This window comes from Phyllostomus hastatus, unplaced genomic scaffold (genome assembly GCF_019186645.2).
Source record: "Phyllostomus hastatus isolate PE091 unplaced genomic scaffold, TTU_PhHast_1.1 phas_scaffold_39, whole genome shotgun sequence".
In the NCBI taxonomy this organism is placed as follows: Eukaryota; Metazoa; Chordata; class Mammalia; order Chiroptera; family Phyllostomidae; genus Phyllostomus; species Phyllostomus hastatus.
In genome coordinates, this window is record NW_025334028.1 from 11,063,929 (window position 1) to 11,083,678 (window position 19,750).

Sequence of the window (19,750 nt, forward strand, 5' to 3'; positions counted from 1 at the left end):
AAACCAGAAGTTTTTTTTTTAATTAATATTCTTTCCTTAAGATTTCTCTGTAGTACAAGGCAATCATTTTTGAAAAAACACTGGTAAATGCTTGGATTTTCAATTCTAAAATTCTTTCCATTTATTATAGTATTATCTGATACTCATGTAGTCCTTCTGTAGGTAAATATTGTCTTCCTTTCCATCAAGTCCATGGCCAGTCATTTATCCTTCTTTTCTTCTCCTTCATTTAAAGCTTTTTCTCAGCATGATCTTCCAGTTTTTCCAGCCGTTATTTCAGTCCTTGTTCTATAAGCCTGATTCTTATGGTGCCATTTAAGTATTTAACGAATTCATTCATTCCTCTCTTTTTCTTTTAAGAATCTCTTTGCAAAATTTGTAATACAAGGAATAATTCATTTTTGAAGTCTTTGCCCTCAAGTTTGCAAAGTAGTGAAATAGAATCCCTCACATCATACCTTATTATCTGCTGCCATACATTCCATGTCACTCCTTAGACCAAGGGGTTTCCCTCGGTCTACATGGTCTACTTTCTCCACGGCCAAGAAAGGCCACAGAACCATTCGAATTGATTTCAATACACGTCAAACTCTCTAGCCTAATCTAAACTTTCATGGCTACATAAAAGCTTTCATGTGGTTTTTGCTGACTTACCACATTCTTTACTCTTTTCAAGCTCCTAGCCAAACAAGTTCCCAGGAAGTGATTCACTTTTTATTAATAGGAGTAAATCAACTTTCTGCTATGAGTAGTATCTTGGAATTCCCTCTGTCTTTTCACTTTTTTTTTGTCCATCATTTCTTTTTCTTAAGAAGAAAATGTTCTTTTGCCTTACCAACTAACCATTCTGTGTGTGTTGGGTTTTTTCACATCTCCTATTTTCCTCAGCACATTTTTTCATCTGTTTTCCTCGCTATCCTTTACAACATTGATCTGCCCCAATCTACAGGTTTATTAACCACGGCCTAAAATCATGCTCAGACATTTCACTCCGCCAAGAAGACCCTGATTAATCATTGTCTTTAAAAAATTTCTTTCCCTTTCTCAAACCCCTAAACTAATAGAAAGAATAGTGTATAGTCACTTTCTGAATTCCTTACCAGCTGGTCCTTCTTTAACCCTTATGATTTGACCTCTGACTTGTCTGTGCAATGGAAATAGTACTCTCTTTTAAAGTTCATCAGCAATATTTGTATAACACTTATATTCATCTATTCATTCACCCTTCCATTCATATTCACTCATGAAGTATTTGTGCTTCCTAACAGATACTTGATAGATACTAGAAGTACACCTGAAAAAGACATAATCCTTTTTGTCAGAGAGTTTATAATTAGTTAGAGGAAACTAACAAATAGAGAATTACTAGACAATGGAGGAGTTGCAACTAGTTATGTGTAAAGCAATATGAAAATATAGAACCATTGCCCAACTCAACCGTTAGGTGATCATGAAAGCTTTTGTGTTGAAGTTAAGGCTTCTCTTAAAGCAAGGTGTCCAGTTCGTAGGCTGCATGCAGCCCAGGATGGTTATGAATGCAGCCCATCACATAATCGTAAATTTATTTGAAACATTACTTAGCTTTATTACTGTTTTATTACTTAGATTTGTGCATTTTCTATATTAATGACCACAAGTGGTACCTGCTTGCTGATTTTAAAAGATTATCAAAAGGGCCACTGCATAATTAGGGTTATTATGTGAGAACTTTTTTGCTTATCTGTGGTGATGGATATCACAAAAATTATGCACAGATCTTTGTTTTGCTCATCAATTTTCATTAGTGTTTGTGTATTTAATGTGTGGCCCAAGACAACTCTTCTTCCAGTATGGCTCTTGCCAAAAGTCTGGACACCCTTGTTTTAAAGGAAAAAGAACAAATATCTAGGTTAAAAAAGGGTGGGAGGGTGTGAGTGACAGAATTTCCAGCAGAGAGAGCCTCTTTCAGGAAGAACCTGAAAGTTTATATGCTTTTGGTTATATATTTGCAGATTTGGAACATGAGTGCATTATTTGTCTGGGGAGGTAGATGGTGATGAGGCCATTGGAACAAGGGCTTTGCCTGTGTTGAGTTTTTCAAGTTCTGTTTAAATGTTTGTGTATATGTATGTTTTGAGGAGTAAGAAGAAAGAGGTACAGACTTTTAATCAGTTTCTAACAAGTGAACCTGTGACTTTATAGTATCTATAAATGTAGTTGAAGATCAGGTTATATATAAAGCTTCAAATATCAAGCTAAGGAGTTTTTAATTGTATCCTAAAGACTGTAGTTTGAAGAAGGTTAAGAAATATAGCAATATGCTCAGATTTGTTTTTCTTAAAAGTTCAATCTCTATAATGTGAGTTATAATATGAGATGAGAAAGACTACAGGAAGAGGAATCTAGGACACACGAAGGAGTCCAGACATGAAATAAACAGTGATGTGTGATAGCTGTGTCGAGTATGAAGAAGAGGGGCAAGTAAGAAACATTTTGAAGGTAGCATTTAGACTTCAGTGGGGTCCTGCCCTCTCATACAGCACACACTGCACAACCCTACTCTGTGTCCCTCACGCCTAATGCCTACTCATTTATCTGGGTGAAACTAAACATCCTATCTGAGTGAAGAATTTTGTACTTCTACATTTAAAATTATTTGAGCTTGATACTGTGTCTTTGGATTTTCTATCCCTTATATCAATCACCTCAGAGAATTACACATAGTAAGCATTCAAAACTGGTTGTTCAGGTGATTTTTATATAACACCCACTCTGTTCTAAAAGCTTTGCATATTTCACTTAATGCTCACAACTACCCTACCAGGTGTAGGCTATTATTTACCCTCTTTTCAGCTGAAGAAGATGAGGCCCAGGAACACTAAGTTACCCTCCTGAGGTCGTGCTCCTGGCAGTTAGTGGGGTGAGATTCAAACCCATGCACCCGGGCTCTTCCCCAGGATGCCGGACTGCCTCGAAATTGGAATCACACTGTTTGAATACCATCCAGCGATCTGTAAATTTAAAACATTATTTAAAAATGTTCTAGTCTCACAGGTGTAAATCGTAACTTGATTTGCATGGAACAGCTAATGAGTTTGCTTTCTAATGTCGTTTGTTTTAATCTTTTTAGAACCAATTCGGAGATACAAAACTTACCACAGTGATATCTTCAGTACCTCCAGTGAAAGTCCATCTATTATTTCCTCTGAATCAGATTTTAGACAAGGTAAGAGTTATCTCAAACACAAAATGTTTTTAAGAAACCATGATTGTTCTTCAGATGTTGAGATATGAGGTAGCAAAAGAATAATTCTATATAAAATTTAAGAATTGTGATAAGCTACCAGTTACTCATTTTAACAACATTATAGGAGCTTAATAGTAGTTTCATCAAACAACAGTGTTATCATTTTCATAATATAGAAAATAATTCATTGTCTTTAAAATAACAGACTTACATCTATAGTATAATGCCATTGTCATTAATTTTATTATATGAATATGACTTGAACATGAAATGCTTGAGTTTCAAATAAGATTATTTCATATTATCACCTGTGCTATTATTCCTTTTTCATTTACAATAAGTGAGAAAAAGTGAAGCTACGAAGAGGTTTGAATCCAACAGTGGTCTCCCAGGAGTTGATGAAACTCCAATTCAAGGCCAGTCACACAGACCAAGGTATGTGACATTGAAAAGGTAATAATATATTTCCAATGACAGGATTTTTTAAAAAAATTTGAATCAAGTAGAATTTTTTTTAAATTATCCTCTTTTCTCTATTTTCTCCAGTTTCCTTTTCCTTTTCATATGCTTTAAGTTCTCAGAAATGTATTCATTTATGTGAACAACATCATAGTAGTTTGAGTTTGAGTTATTGGAATCTTTTAAAAGTGGAATTGGCTCTGATTATTTATAATCTGTGCTTAATTTTTGAAATGTCAATATGAATATAAAATAACTCATTAACAGGAAATTCTGAAGGCATGGCATTTGTGAGAAGATAGGTGAGTACCTCTTTTGAAAGGTTGAACAGGTTCAACAAGCAGGATTTCACTGAGTATTATTTGTTGAATGAATAATGAATAGGTTACTATTAAGTAATCTATTATGTAAAAAGTTAATTATTCACTACATTTTTTCTGGTTTAAAATAGGTTATTTTATATTTTTTAAAAGCCCAATTTCAGCTGTTTAAGAGTTCATTCTCATACTGAAATACTCAGCTTTCTTCTGTCATATAAGGTATTATTCTTGCTCCATACTTAGGATGGTGGTATTATAGCTGTGTGTAGATTAATCTGAAAAGTGTCAGAGCAGCAGTGAATATATTGATATATATTCTTTTGCTATGTGCACAGGCCCATACATGAAAAAAAGCATGTTGTTAATGTTAAGCATTAATTTGAAATTTGTAATATGATTATTAGAAAACCAGAGTTTGCTACAGAATTTACTTCCAAACTGTGAGAATCCTTTTAAATTCATCATCTCTGTTTAATTCAAGTGCCACCTTATTCAGAAGAATCATTTGGAAATTAACAAAAACTTGCTGCTTAGCTAATTAATTCTGGCAGACACTGTTTCATTACTGTGAACTATTAATAGACTAGGTAATCCTAGCTATGTGGTTAAAGGTTTAGACTCCCAGTAATTAAATCAGTACATTACACTAAAATTATCTTTAATGCCCCAGTTTTTATTAAATTCATGTGATTTTATCTTCTCTCTTATACCTTTTAAAATAGTCCATGGTATTTTAGTTTACTTGGGGAAAGCTCTAATAAGTTTTCATTTACCTAAAGTGATGTGATATATGCATAATAGCATTTTATGTTACTGTAACCCCATATGGTAATAGTAACTGTGATGGCTCCATTTTGCTAATTTTGAACGAAGATGTAAGAGACAAAGATCTGTGCTTGATATTACGTGGTTTTCTTAAAGAAGCAAAAGTGTTGGGTGGGTATGAATACCAGCATGAAGCAAATATGTAATTGCAATAAGTTCTGTGCTGAATTAAGGAAGTCCCTCTTCTCTATATATGTGATTTGGAGAAAACTTATAAACAGTTAATATAATGCCTCTAGCTTGATCAAAAGTAGGAATAGAAAAAAACAACTGGAAGAACTATTGAAAGTGTGTATTTAAAATTGATTGATTTTTATAGTCAGTTTATTAGTCATATAAAAACATATTCCTCCAAATAAATCATTTTGTGTATCTTATTTCAATTTTATTGATAAGTACATCAAAAGTATCAAGATTATGAGAACATCTTAGTTATCCTATTTTCAGGTTTTATATAGGAAGCATTCACATTAAGGCCATCTTAACTCAGCAAATCATGTTTTAGTGATACATTATTGGTTTGGACAAAAAGTCCATTACATTTGTTCCAATCTATGGCTGTAATACTGTTTAGTTGTCTTTAACTTCATTTGAAACAATTTTGTTAGATTGTATTGTGACAGCTATCATATCAGCGTGCATTGGAAAAAAACATCAAAATCGGTGAATTTTTGTGCAGCCTTTTTAATATTGAAGATGGAAGAAGGCACAATATTTTCAGTGTATTATGCTTTATTATTTCAAGAAACATAGAAAGGCAACTGAAACTCAGAAGATTTGTGTAATGTATGGGGAAGAGGCTTTGACTGATCAAACGTGTCAAAAATGGTTTGCAAAGTTTCTTGGTACTATTAACATTTTGGCCAAATAATTCTTTGCTGTGGGGGCTGTATTATGCATTGGAATATGTTTAGCAGCACCCCTGGCCTCTACCCACTACAAGCCAATAGCAGGAGATAGCCAACATACTCAAAATATCCAAATCAATAAAGTTACTGGTGAAAATGAAAAATGTGTCTTTTATTTTATGGAAAAAACCATACAGACATTTTGGCCAACCCAATATCTTTTATTTCACACTTTAAGAGGGAAAAAAACCAATATGGTATTCATAATATCTGTGTTAGATAAAAGGTATAGGTGAAAGAAAAATATTTCAAGAAGTAGGTAGATTTTAGGTCTGTGTATATGTTATATTTAATATAAGATGCTAAACTCTACTTTTGGATTGGGACTACCCATTTCTTTTCTTTTGCCCACAGAAAAACACATTAACTAAAATAGTCCTTATTCAAGTGCAGAATTTTTTTTGAATGTGTACAAAAGCTTCTGATAATATCCTTAACATGCTGGTACATATCAGGAGATCTTGTTTTCTTCTTTAGGTCATATATTTGTGGGATCTATAAATAGTGCTGTATTTAAATATTTGCATAGTTCTTTATAAAAATTTCCATTCCCTTTAGCTAGAATAAAATGGAAAAACAGGTCCTGGCAGCACTATTGATTTGTAAAACAGAGGGTGGGGGAAATGAACAGGAAATTATGAGTCAGATACCACAGAATGAGTAGTTTTTGAATTCTGAGCTATCAAAAGTGTCTTTCAGTGATCAGAAAGGATATTCAAAGCTGTCTGCCAAAGAACATCACTGAGTTTTTTTCTGTTAACTTTTGAAGTACAGTTTATACATAATTCAAATCCCACTGCTTCTGAGCCTATCTGCTTGATGAGGTAAACAATTTTTTTGTGACTCAAAACAACCTATTTATTCATCCCTAAGTGATTCAGATTTTCTGAGCTTTTTGATTTGTGTGTCACTCAAGGCAACCTATTTATTCATCCCTAAGTGATTCGGATTTTCTGAGCTTTTTGTTTTGTGTGTCACTCAAACTTTTCAGTCACTCAACCAAATACTGTGTTGGGGGAGATAAGATGATAACCAGTCCTTTGCTACCTGTTTGTAGCTCTGGTATAAATTTTTTTTCATGTTTTCTTGCTTTTCTTTTTTACCTTTATTATATATTTTTTGGTATAAAATCATTTGAAGAATGATAACATATTTGATGAAAAATAACAGGTGTGAATTAAAACATATAGATTCAAATAGTTTTCATTATCCTTGACTCTCATTAAATGAGATTAATGAGCAATAAAATTATATTCAATCATTTGCTTAATAAATGATTATTAAACACCTACCATGTACTGGGCACTTATAGATAGAGCCATGAACAAGACAAAAAACAGTGTCTCCCAAGGATCCTTCTAGGGCTGAGACAACCAATAAACCATTGAAAAACAAGTAAGTAAAACGCCATTAGATAGTGTTGCTTCTTTGAAGAGAAATAAAGCAGGCTAAACAAATAGGATGTCAGGGGTATGATGTCCAGGTTCTGTTTTATTCCAGCAGAGTGATCAGAGGAAGTATCTTCCAAGAGGTGATGTTTGAACAGAAAACTCTTTGAAGTAAGGGAGTGAACCATGCAGACATCAGGAGCCAAGGGGGTTCCTGACAAAAGGAACTGAAAGAACAGAGTCCCTGAGGTGTGGGTCTGTTGCAAGTTAGAGGAATAGCAAGAAGGGCAGTGTGCCTGCCACAGAAAGTGAAAGGCAGAATGGATGGTAACCAGGACTCATATCTGTCAGACCTCAGAAACTGAAGTGAGCACTTTGGCTGTTATTGTAGTGTAATAGTTGAAAGCGGAGAGAGCTAGGGTCTAATTCACATTTTAATGGCATTAGTAGGTCTGTTCTGTGAAAAACAGATTTACTGGAATAAAAGACCATTTAGGAGGCGATCACAGCACTTGGTGTGAAATGGCTACTATACAGGTTGTTAGGATTGAGAAGAGTCAGATAAGGATATCTTTAAAGTTGTGCCTTCAGGATTTGCTGCTCTATTGGATGTGGAATTTGCAAGAAAGAGGAATCAAGAGTGACTCCAAGTTGTATTCTAAGCAACCAGAGAATGATTGAGAGAAGGGCTGGATGTAGGGGGAGAAAGTATCAAGAATTTGATTTTAGACATATTAGGCTAAAGATACATGTTAACATCAAGTTGAACACTCACCTAGACAAGTGAATAGTGCTAGAAATAGGAGAGACTGGAGTTTTAGGAACATATAAGGTGAGTCAGGCCATGTGACTACATGAGATACAGGTATGGGGTATAGAAAGAGACTAGAAAAATCTGGAGGTCTGAGCATTATTGTAGTCTAGCATTAAGAGATTGAAAATGAAATTAGAGCCAGCAAAAGACATGAAGAAAGAGGGGCCAGTGAAGCAAAAGGAAAAGACAGAGTGTGGTGTCCAGAAGTCAGTGTTTCAAGAAGAGGAAGGATTGAACAACTATGTCATATGATGCATAGAGATCAAGTAAAATAAAAGTTGATAATTATCCTTTGGCCTTGATAATGTAAAAGTCAGTTATTTTGTGACCAGTTTTGGTCCAATAATAGGAACTAAAATTATTGATGAGCCTGAGAGGGTAGAAGATGAGGCAAAGATAAAATTTAAATGACAATTTTGAAGAGGTTTACTCTAAGCAACAGCAGGAAAATGGGATAGAGTCTAAAAGAGGATGTTATTCTGAGTAGGAAGTAGTACAGCATGTTTTTATGCTAATGGGAATAACCTAGTGTACCAGACAATTAATGCATATGAGAGGATAATTTCAGGAGCATGGTCTTTGAGTGGGGGAAGGGGTAGAATCCCATGCACAGTACAGGTTTTAGGCCTACATACTGTAAGTGTACAGAACAGCCATCCATTGTAAAAGAAGGCAGAACATACGGATGTAGATTTAGGAAGTTTGATGGTATAAGGATGAGGAAGTTATTTACTGATTGCTTCCTTTTTCAGCAAGAAAATTGAGGAAAAGCCATTAGTTGAGAGAGGAAGAGGGAGATAGTGTTGGAGCTTTGAAAGAAAGAAACAAAGAAAAGAAAAAGAATACAATATAACATAGTTCTCCATAAGAAAATAAGTCACCAGGCAGTGCTGAGAGCTGAGTGAAATCAGTCAGCATGGTTCTGCAGTTTTACCAGAGTTCAGGTTTATGCAAAAGTGTGATTTTAATGCTGGGCCTTAGATTTCAAGTAATGCAAGGGCAAGAGAGGGGTAAGAGCCAGAAAGAAAGTGGTGGAAACAATGGATTAAAATTCCTGATAAAGTCAGTGAATTATTTGAAGAAGACTATTAGAGGAAGTAAACTAGAAAAAGTAAGGAGATTATATAGAGAAAGTATTGGAGGATTGAAGTAGGAAATTTTAGAGGTGGTGTGGTTATTGTTAATACCCAGCACGACCATGGGAATAGGTTGTTGGCTGCGGTGGAGGAGGCCAGAGTGTTGGAGGACTCCTCAGTCTATGTATGCAGCACCATGAACGATGACAGAAGTAGAAGTGAAGAACAAGACTGAGCCAAGCATTTAAATCATTAATGAGTAAATGAGGAGTCGAACAATAGGACAATAAAGGGCTAGAGCAAAGTAGAGCAGTGGGTGGTATGATTCATAGCATGTACTTTGGAGAAGATGGGGCTATTGGAGGAGGGTTAACAATCACAGAAGCTGAAATACCATATTTTGTGGTGTATGATATGGACCTTTTTGCCCAAATTTCTGAGGGAAAAATAAGGATGCACATTACACATGGGTAGTACCTGAAATACCTTGTATCTGTTCTTGTGTTTTCTAATTATTTGTTACATAAAATTTCTTGTACCATAATATGTTCAAAAATAAATGCTAAAATCCCTTTAAAATACAAAAACCAAATATCTAAACATAAATAAAAATTTGAATTAAAAAATTAAAATGAAAGATTTTTTTCCTGAAAGTTTGGGCCAGAAACATGGGTACATGTTACACATGGCAAAATATGGTAAGCATTAAGGGGAATCTCAAACCCATCTTCAGGCCCAGTAGTTCAGGACTATAGGAATAAAGCATCCCCAGTCTGAGAGAACTGCAGGGGAAGCAGTTTTCATAGGATACTGAATGTTCAGAGAAGAGGTGGAGGAAATAGGTCTACCCACTGAAAATGGGACAGCATATTATATCACTGATTAAAAGTAGAACTGAAATGTTACTGTGGGCGTTCTTCTGAGATGACAAAAATAAAATTTGTTAAATTCCTGATTCCTTACTAAACATGGATTTTTCTTCTTGATTAGACTTGAAATAATTGTTTTCTTCCCAACCCTATTTTTCTCTCTTCTCTATAGCAGGCAGTATGAAACACCCCTTGAAGGCAACTTAATTAATCAAGAGATGATGTTAAAACGGCAAGAAGAAGAAATGGTGCAGCTGCAGGCTAGAATGGCCCTTAGACAGTCTCGGTTGAGCCTGTATCCAGGAGACACAATCAAAGCTTCTATGCTTGATATCACCAGGGATCCTTTAAGAGAAATGGCCCTAGAAACAGCCATGACTCAAAGGAAACTGAGAGTGAGTTGATTCTCAGATTACTGCATCTGAACTTGGTCTCACAGGGAAATGTTTTGCAAAGAACTTTAAAATATTCTATAAGTATCCTGAATTTGCCTGTACATGAAATTGAAATCACATGTTAGTTTTATAGGTTAAATAGCTTGTTGGTTGATATTAAAATAAATATTTAGCTCTTTTTATTATTTCATTTTTAAAATAACATTAGGTGAGTTTAGAGTAACTTAACTGTATATTTTAAAAGTATTTGTGTGACCCTTAAAGTCAGCTGTCTTTATTCAGTTTTGTGGAGATTATTTGTTAATAATAACAAACCAAGAAGGTCAGAGATAGATGTTCAAGGCTGGTTCAGAAGCTCAAGAATATCATCAAGGACATTCCATCTTTCTGCTATATCATTCTCATAATTATCACAGTAATTCACTTTATAGTCATAAGTCACTTTTAGTCATATAGTCACATATAGTCACTTTTATGACTATAAAGTTAATTGGCTCCAAGCATTATATCCTCACCTTGCAATACCCAAACACAAGGAAAAAAACCAATGTACATCTTATATCTTGCATTAAATGTGGGGGATTTTTTATGTGATTAGTTAGTTTATTTTTGCTTTAAACATAAGCTCAAAATAAGCAGACTTTTTCATGTAAAATATCTTCAACATTTTATGACTTCTATAATATTATTGTTAAGGGCAGTAAAGTACTCCATTCAGTGAATTTACCATGTACCACAGTTTCTTTAATAAGTTTCCAATTGTTGGACATTTAAAATTTTTCTGATTTGTTGCTGTTGTTTTTGTTGCTGTTGTAAGCAATGTTCTGATGATCACCTCCATAGCAAATACCTTAGATACCTTCCTTGAAGTAGAACAGCCAAGTCAAAGGCAAACACCTTTTAAGACATTTGACACATATTGTCAAATTGCTCTCCAAAAAGTTTGTACCAATTTATGCTTTTATGATCATGTCAGTTTCGCTATATTTTTACCTACTCTAGATATTATTATTCTTTTTTTTATTGCCACCAATTTGGTAGATGAGGCAGTCTCATTAGTATTGCTCCTTTACAAGTAGTTCTTTTTTTTTAAGATTTTATTTATTTATTTTTAGAGAGGGAAGGGAGGGAGGGAGGGAGAGAGAGAGAGAGAGAGAGAGAGAGAAACATCAATGTGTGGTTGCTGGGGGTTATGGCCTGCAACCCAGGCATGTACCCTGGCTGGGAATCGAACCTGCGACACTTTGGTTTACAGCCCGCACTCAATCCACTGAGCTACCCCAGCCAGGGCTACAAGTTGTTCTTAAAAAGCAAAATAAATACTAGTAAAATCAGAATGATTTTTTTTCTGTTTTGTTTTGCGCTAAGAAATTATATTACTCTATATTATTTTTTATTGCTTGTTTCAAAGAATTATCTGAAAAACATATTTGTATGCCCTGATGCTGGTAAAATTCAAATTTCCCTCGTTTTCTAAGCAGAAGAGAGTATTGGATGATGAAAATTGCTTCAAACTATAAATTACAGTACTTGGATTCTATTGTTAATAATGCTAGTTTATGACTATGTAAACTTATAAATATGTTTGTGCCTCAATTGTGCTAATTTTAAAATGTGGAATTGGATTGTAATTTATAAGACACTGTCCAGTTTTTAAGTTATTATGGTCTAATAAAAATGTAACTGAATTTGTATTAAGCTGATAGAAAGATACTCAATAAGGCTTCATCAATCTATTATTAATTGTCAAAATTAAGCAATAGGCAGGATATCACACTAAATAACACGGGCTTCCAATAATTAAAGGCACACAGAAAGCACAAATACACATTGTTTTCCTAAATCATAGAATTAATATGAAACTTTGCCTCATTAGAGATTCATAATGGTAGTTTTTACCTTTATTGTATGGCAGTTGCTACCTGTTCTCTCTCTAAAAACCTGTGCTTTCTTACAGGCAGCCAGTGTCTGGCTATTTCAAAAACACATTATCAGAGACATGCTTTATGTCTCAAATTTACTAGAGAATTTGAATCATTGGTCATTTAAAAGGTCACACAGTGGTTTTTTTGTTGTTGTCATTGTCTTCTGAAAAGAGCAGGAAGGGTGTGTTTGGGGAGCTGCAGAGGAGTGCTGTATTTGGAGGAACAATTTCATAACTGAATTAATGTTCTTTCCCAAAACATAAATTTTTAAAATCTTTTTCTGTTACTCTTGGTGCAGACACATTTTAACTTGTTCATACCCTGTTGCTTTAGTTGATGTAAATTCAATTCTAGGTTTCCCATGGCAGACCATTCTCATTTTTTCTACTCTATCTCTATTCTTTTTTGTTGATTATTAACAAACCCATAATGTTAAACTTTTACTTAAATCATATTTTTGGGTAAACTTTTACTTTAAATGGTTTCACATGTTCCACACTCGGTTAATTGGCTAGAATTCCTACACCAAGTAGCCAAATGAACTGTATAGCCAAATGCAAAAAACAAACTAATAAAAATAAAACTTCAGTAATTATTTAGTTCAAACCCGCACACCAGCTGCCTTTGGCCTCAAGATCAGCTTTGCATTCCTTCTAGTTTTGCCCATTTGGACATAATTTTTCAACTTATTCTGATCCTGCTCCCACCTGGATTCTATCTTATTTTAAGTTGTCTCCTCAACCAGTTCTTCCTTCTTTGCAGAAATCCCTGGATATACAGGGGGTCAAGGGAAAGAGGAGATTGAGAAGCAGTAAGTGCAGGGTGTAGACTCCACTTTCTCCCACTCTCAAGTCCCCCCGGCTCCTGAGATACTGTTTTCCTTACTTGAGGCAACAGTGGGGGCCAGAGACTGTCATACTTACGCCATCCCTGGTTGTCACTGTTTAGAATAAAAGAACACAGTGTCGCTGGGTTCCAAGAACATGATTACAGATGAATTTGTATGTTTTGCTTTTTAATTATGATTTGATTTGTATTAGGATAAGTTGAATATCACGCTTCTAAAACAGTGAGATTCTGTTCAGTCACTTCACACATTAGCAATATTAAACCACGTTCTTCACGAGCTTGACAGCAGCATATATTCCCTCAGCAATTAAGACTACTCTTGTTTTGAGAGTCTGAGTCTATATAGAGTCCAGAAAATGAAAAACTTGTAAAACAGTATAAAATGCGGCTTTACATTTGACATCACTTGTAGGAAACACAGCCACTCATACTTGGTGTAAGGTACCTCCCCTTCCTGTTCTTGGTAACTTCCTGTGAAGTTCTTTATTGAAAGTTTCTACATGTGTTTCAGGTGACCTAGTTCTAATCAGGTGGCTTTATGTGTGGTTTATTTTTATTATTATATTATTTCCTTTCGAGGAAAGAGCTAGCATAAAGAATAAAAACTTAACTTTACTTATGTGATTTGCAGAATTTCTTTGGCCCTGAATTTGTGAAAATGACGATTGAACCTTTTATATCTTTGGATTTGCCCCAATCTATCCTTGTAAGTAATAAAATCAATTTGTATCACTTTTAGAAAATAATTTCAGTCATGATTTTTAAACAACAGTTGAAATTCTTATAAAGTTTACTTTAATAGATGCCATTCATTTTTTTTCAATTGTAGACGAAGAAAGGGAAGAATGAGGATAACCGAAGAAAAGTAAACGTAATGCTTCTGAGTGGCCAGAGACTGGAACTGACTTGTGATACCAAAACTATATGTAAAGATGTATTTGACATGGTTGTGGCCCATATTGGCTTAGTGGAACATCATTTGTTTGCTTTAGCTACAATCAAAGGTATCAAGACGTTTTAAATTCAGCATACAATATGAAAACTTGATGAGTCGACTTTCTGTATTTGTTATGTCCAACCTTGTTTTGAAAAATAGTAGCTACATGAACATTCAGCATGGAGAAGTAAGAGTTAGGAACTCCCTTCCTTCTTGTACCTAGGTGTATTGTTTTAGGGGTGGTGTCTTTTTGCCTCATCTGCACTGGATCATGCAGATTTTTCTTTGGCGTTGGCTATATAAAAATCGATTTTAATTGTTATATTTTGGGAAAAATTATATATGTCAGTTGCCCACATATGTACTCTAGAAGTTAATATCTTGCTAATATGAATTTGAACATATAGCAGGACCCTAGTTCTGAATCTTCACAGCAACTTCTTCAGCCTATCTCCTAAAATATACAGTCTTTTAAAAATGTTGTTGGTTAATGACTGAAAATAAGTCATTTCATGTATATTTTTCAGCATTATATCCACTGAACTCTGTGGCTTGCATATCTGCAGTGGTCTGACAGCACAGCTTCAGTAGAAGCTGCTCCTGTCTGTCAATTGAAATGTCCATATCAATGAGAAGTCTTTTGGAAAAATGGGCTTTACTAAATCTCTTTAAATTGTTATATTTATAAATTACTCTTTAACATTTCAAATTCCTGTTTACCACAAAATATAACTTAGAAAGCTAGAAAAGAAAGTACCATAAATTATAATTGAAGGATCAAATAATTCTGAAACCCTGTAAGGTCAGGGATAATGTCTTCTTTGTCATAAGAGAAATATTTCCTTCAATTTTTTATTGAATTCTTTTTTTGAAAACTAATGGTTCATTTTGTACAGTCATTTAATAAATATTCTATTAGTGCCTGTTGATGTTCTGTGATTTTACTAATTACAATTTTAGACTAAACAGGTGATACTATCTAAATATTCAATTAACTAGAATTTCAATTTATAATACACCTAATTTCTTACACATTCTGGATAAGTCAGATTTAACTGACTTATAATCTTTTATTTGTCTATAATCTGACAAATAATCTTTTATTTGAAGAGAGTCAGTAATACTTATGTGATGACATTAAAAAAATAAAAATAAAATGATGACTATTTTTCCTAGGTTTCAGCTGGTAGCTCAATAATAATAAATAATAGCTAACATTTATTGAATGCTTACCCATGTGCCACATACTTTACCAAGTGTTTTATATTTATTTTGTCACTCGATTCCTATGGAAACCTTATAAAGCATGGGTCGTAGGAAATAGCACTGTCCTCATTTTATAGACAAGAAAACTGATGTCTAGCAAGGTTGAATTTATTAATTGGTCACACAGATAGTAAGTGATGTGGTCAGTAGTAGAATCCAAGCCTGTCTGTCTCCAGACCCTTCATTCTAAAAAGACTGAGCCATATTGCCTCCCATCCATATTCAGTGCCTCAGAGTTCACTGTCCTACTTCTACATAATCTCATTTTATTCTCTTGTGAAAGTATTTTGTGCAAGTCTAACAAAAAATGAAGAAATTGAAAGAAAACATTAAAGTATTTTTATTTTATATGAATGTTTTTTATTCTGTTTTAGAAAATGAATATTTCTTTGTTGATCCTGATTTAAAATTAACCAAAGTGGCCCCAGAGGGATGGAAAGAAGAACCAAAGAAAAAGAACAAAGCCACTGTTACTTTCACTTTGTTTTTCCGAATTAAATTTTTCATGGATGATGTTAGTCTAATACAGTGAGTACACAGAGTTTCTATTTTTCTCTTTTTGACCCTTGGGCTTTTGACCCTTTGGTGTACTGACACTGAATTACTTGATCTGATCGATGATAGTGCCTTTTTTATCATAAAGGATTTCTTTAATGTAATTTATTAAATTGTTGTGTCTTGAGAGCTTAATAATAAACTATTTTGGGAACTAAACTTACTTGTCAATAATAAAAATTATCCCAAGGTTGCGGATAAAAGCCTAGATGTCTTGTGTTTGTATTTATTTTCCAGACATACGCTGACCTGTCATCAGTATTATCTCCAGCTGCGAAAAGACATCTTGGAGGAAAGGACACACTGTGATGATGAGACTTCTCTATTGCTGGCATCCTTGGCTCTTCAGGCTGAGTATGGAGATTATCAACCAGAGGTGGGATTTATTATTTTCTCTGGGACCACTTTTGAATGGTCCTTTGAACATCTGAGGATGTTCTTATCCTCAGCATAGTTAAAGACTAAACCTATTTGAGGTGTTTGCTCTTTAGATTTGGAGATTTTTGAGGCTAGTTTAATACTTCAAAATGATCAAGATCCTCATGTACACTGGTTATATAAAATCATGCAATGTGGGATTTCCCTTCCTTCCTTCCTTTGTTCCTTTCATTGTCCTATTTCAGAGATTTGGGATATCTAGCACTTACCTTTTCTCTTCCTAGTTTCTAACTGATAGATAATAGACACAGGGTTACTAGCCAGATTTGAAATAAAGGAGTCTTCTACTTTCCATATTGATCCATGCAGTGGTGGGCTTAGAACCTCGCAGAGCTCACTGTATGAAGAGGTGTCTGAACCCAAATGTTCTAGAATATAACTGATCTAAGAGGAAGCAAGAGGCAGGAGACTCAGCCACTCAAGCAGCATCCTTCACAACATTAACCCTTAACTATAGTGACATTTGGTTCTGATTGTCAGTCTCTCCTCAATTTTGCCAATTAGTTCAGTCATTCTACCAAACTGAGTAAAAGAGAATGTGGACCTCCGGCCAAGATTGAGGCGTAGGTAGACACACTGTGCCTCCTCGCACAACCAAAATAAGGACAACAATTTAGAAACAAAAAACAACCAGTACTGACAGAAAATTGAATTGTATGGAAGCCCAACAACCAAGGAGTTAAAAGTAGACACATTCATCCAGACCCATAGGAGGGGCAGAGTTGGGTGGCCTGGCGGAGAGGGGTCGTGGCAAAACAATGGCTGGGGGATCCCGGGCACGCAAGGTGGCAGCAGACAGACCCAGCAAAGCGGCGGATTATGGAATGGGGCATGATGCACAAGGAACTTGCAGACCAGGCAGTCCTACATTCGAGTGCAGATAAACCAGGAGAAATGGGAGCCAGACAGACCAAGCAACCCAGGGTCCCGATTGAACTCAAAACACCGATTGAAAACACCAGTGGGGGTTGAGGTGCTGCGAGGAACTCCCAGCCTCACAGGAGAGTTTGTTGGAGACATCCACAGGATCCTAAAACGTACACAAACACACACCCACATGGAAATCAGCACCAAAAGGGCCCAATTTGCTTGGGGGAAGCAGGGGACATGACTGAAATCTGGCAGAGAGCAGAGCAAGTGCCATTGTTCCCTCTTGGACCCCTGTCCCACATATAGCATCACAACCCAGTGACTGGGTTGCCCCTCCCAGGTGAACACAGAACCCTAAGGCTCTGCTCCTCACTATGTAACAGGCACATCAAGACAAAAAAAAAAAAAAATGGCCCAAATGAAAGAACAGATCAAAGCTCCAGAAAAAATACAACTAAGCGACCAAGAGACAGCCAACCTATCAGATGCACAGTTCAAAACACTGGTAATCAGGACGCTCACAGAATTGGTTGAATTTGGTTGCAAATTAGACGAAAAAATGAAGGTTATGCTAAGTGAAATAAAGGAAAGTGTACAGGAAACCAATAGTGATGGGAAGGAAAATGGGACTCAAATCAATAGAGTGGACCAGAAGGAAGAAAGAAACATCCAATCAGAAAAAAATGAAGAAACAAGAATTTAAAAAAAATGAGGAGAGGCTGAGGAAAGGCTTAGGAACCTCCAGGACATCTTTAAATGTTCTAACATTTGAATTATAGGGGTACCAGAAGGAGAAGAGGAAGAGCAACAAGTGGAAAAGTTATTTGAACAAATAATGAAGGAGAACTTTCCCAATCTGGCAGAGGAAATAGACTTCTAGGAAGTCCAGGAATCTCACAGAGTCCCAAAGAAGTTGGACCCAAGGAAGAACACACCAAGGCACATCATCATAACATTACCCAAGATTAAAATGAAGGAGAGAATCCTAGAAGCAGCAAGAGATAAGGAGGCAGTTACCTACAAAGGAGTTCCCTTCAGACTGTCAGATTGTCATTTCTCAAAAGAGACCTTAGATCCAAGAAGGGGCTGGAAAGAAGTATTCCAAGTCATGAAAGGCAAGGACCCTACATCCAAGATTGCTCTATCCAACAAAGCTTTCATTTTGAATGGAAGGGCAGATAAAGTGCTTCTCAGATAAGGCCAAATTAAAGGAGTCCATCATCACCAAGCCCTCATTTTATGAAATGTTAAAGGGACTTATCTAAGAAAAAGAAGATAAAAAACATGTACAGTAAAATGACAGCAAACTCACAATTACTAACAACCACACCTAAAACTAAAAACAAAAATAAACTAAGCAAACAGCTAGAACAGAACAGAACCCCAGAAGTGGAGATCACATGGAGGGTTAGCAACTGGGGAGTGGGAGGAGGAGAGAGGGGGAAAAGGTATGGAGAATTAGTAGCATAGATGGTAGGTAGAAAATAGACTGGGGGGAGGTAAGAATAGTATGGGAAATGTAGAAGCTAAAGAACTTATGACACATGGACATGAACTAAAGGGGGGGAATGTGGGTGAGAGAGGGTGTGCAGGGTGGAGGGGAGTGAAGGGGGAAAAATGGGACAACTGTAATCACATAATCAATAAAATATATTTAAAAAAATAATTCATTTCCTCTGAAACTCACTCCTTGGAGAGAACTATAAATAGAAGTATCTTATCTTTTGGCCCATGCAAGAACTTTTATAATAAGAGGAGGAGGGCAAACAGAATTGCTTACAACATCATTCTCCTTTCTAGGTTCATGGTGTGTCTTATTTTAGACTGGAGCATTATTTGCCTCCCAGGGTAATGGAGAAACTTGACTTATCCTATATTAAAGAAGAGTTACCCAAATTGCATAATACCTATGCGGGAGCTTCTGAAAAAGAGACAGAGTTAGAATTTTTAAAGGTAAGCATGCAGCATTGCAAATGATAAGCTTTGTATCTTTATCATAGTAAGCAAGATACCCATAAATGGCACTATGCATTTACTCACTTTATATATTCCTGACTGAAACCATGGTATTTTAATTCTCATTTTGTAAGAGAACAGAAGCTCAAAGAGGACATGTGATGTTCACAAAGTCAGTGGTTCTTATGTGGGACAAAACTATGATTTGAACCCATGTCCATGTGGCTATGGATTCCATGCTTCATACTTTTTTTAAAAAGATTTTGTTTATTTATTTGTAGACAGAGGGGAAGGGAGAAAGAGAGGGGCAGAAACATTAACGTGTGGTTGCCTCTTGCTCACCCCATAATGGGGACCTGGCCCACAACCCAGGCATGTGCCCTGACTAGGAATGGAACTGGTGACTCTTTGGTTCGCAGGCCAGTGCTCAATCCACTGAGCCATACCAGCCAGGGCATGCTTCATACTTTCAATGTTCCACCTAAGAAATCTTTGCCTAGCCCACAGTGACAGAGATTTTTCTAAGTTTTATAGTTTAACTCCTGTATTTAGGTCTGTGGTTCATTTTGGGTTAATTTGCAAAAATTGGATGAAGTAGGGTCGAGATTCATTTTCTTGACATGTGAATATTCAATTGTTCCAGCAACATTTGTTGAAAAGATTATCCTTTCTAT

The 19,750-nt window shown here is 35.5% G+C and overlaps 1 protein-coding gene across 12 annotated transcripts in view; it reads left to right on the plus strand.

Moving 5' to 3' along the window:
- Window positions 1–19,750, plus strand: part of PTPN13 (protein tyrosine phosphatase non-receptor type 13) — a 203,536-nt gene that overhangs the window by 107,755 nt on the left and 76,031 nt on the right. For 10 of the 12 annotated variants that reach the window (XM_045820083.1, XM_045820090.1, XM_045820086.1 and 7 more), the window contains 8 exons: window positions 3,110–3,205; window positions 3,568–3,661; window positions 10,058–10,280; window positions 13,686–13,760; window positions 13,884–14,058; window positions 15,632–15,785; window positions 16,050–16,188; window positions 18,921–19,073. In XM_045820083.1, coding sequence (XP_045676039.1) covers window positions 3,110–3,205; window positions 3,568–3,661; window positions 10,058–10,280; window positions 13,686–13,760; window positions 13,884–14,058; window positions 15,632–15,785; window positions 16,050–16,188; window positions 18,921–19,073 — 1,109 coding nt within the window. The remainder of the gene's footprint in view (window positions 1–3,109; window positions 3,206–3,567; window positions 3,662–10,057; window positions 10,281–13,685; window positions 13,761–13,883; window positions 14,059–15,631; window positions 15,786–16,049; window positions 16,189–18,920; window positions 19,074–19,750) is intronic. The other 2 variants (XM_045820084.1, XM_045820089.1) reach the window with 1 other exon arrangement.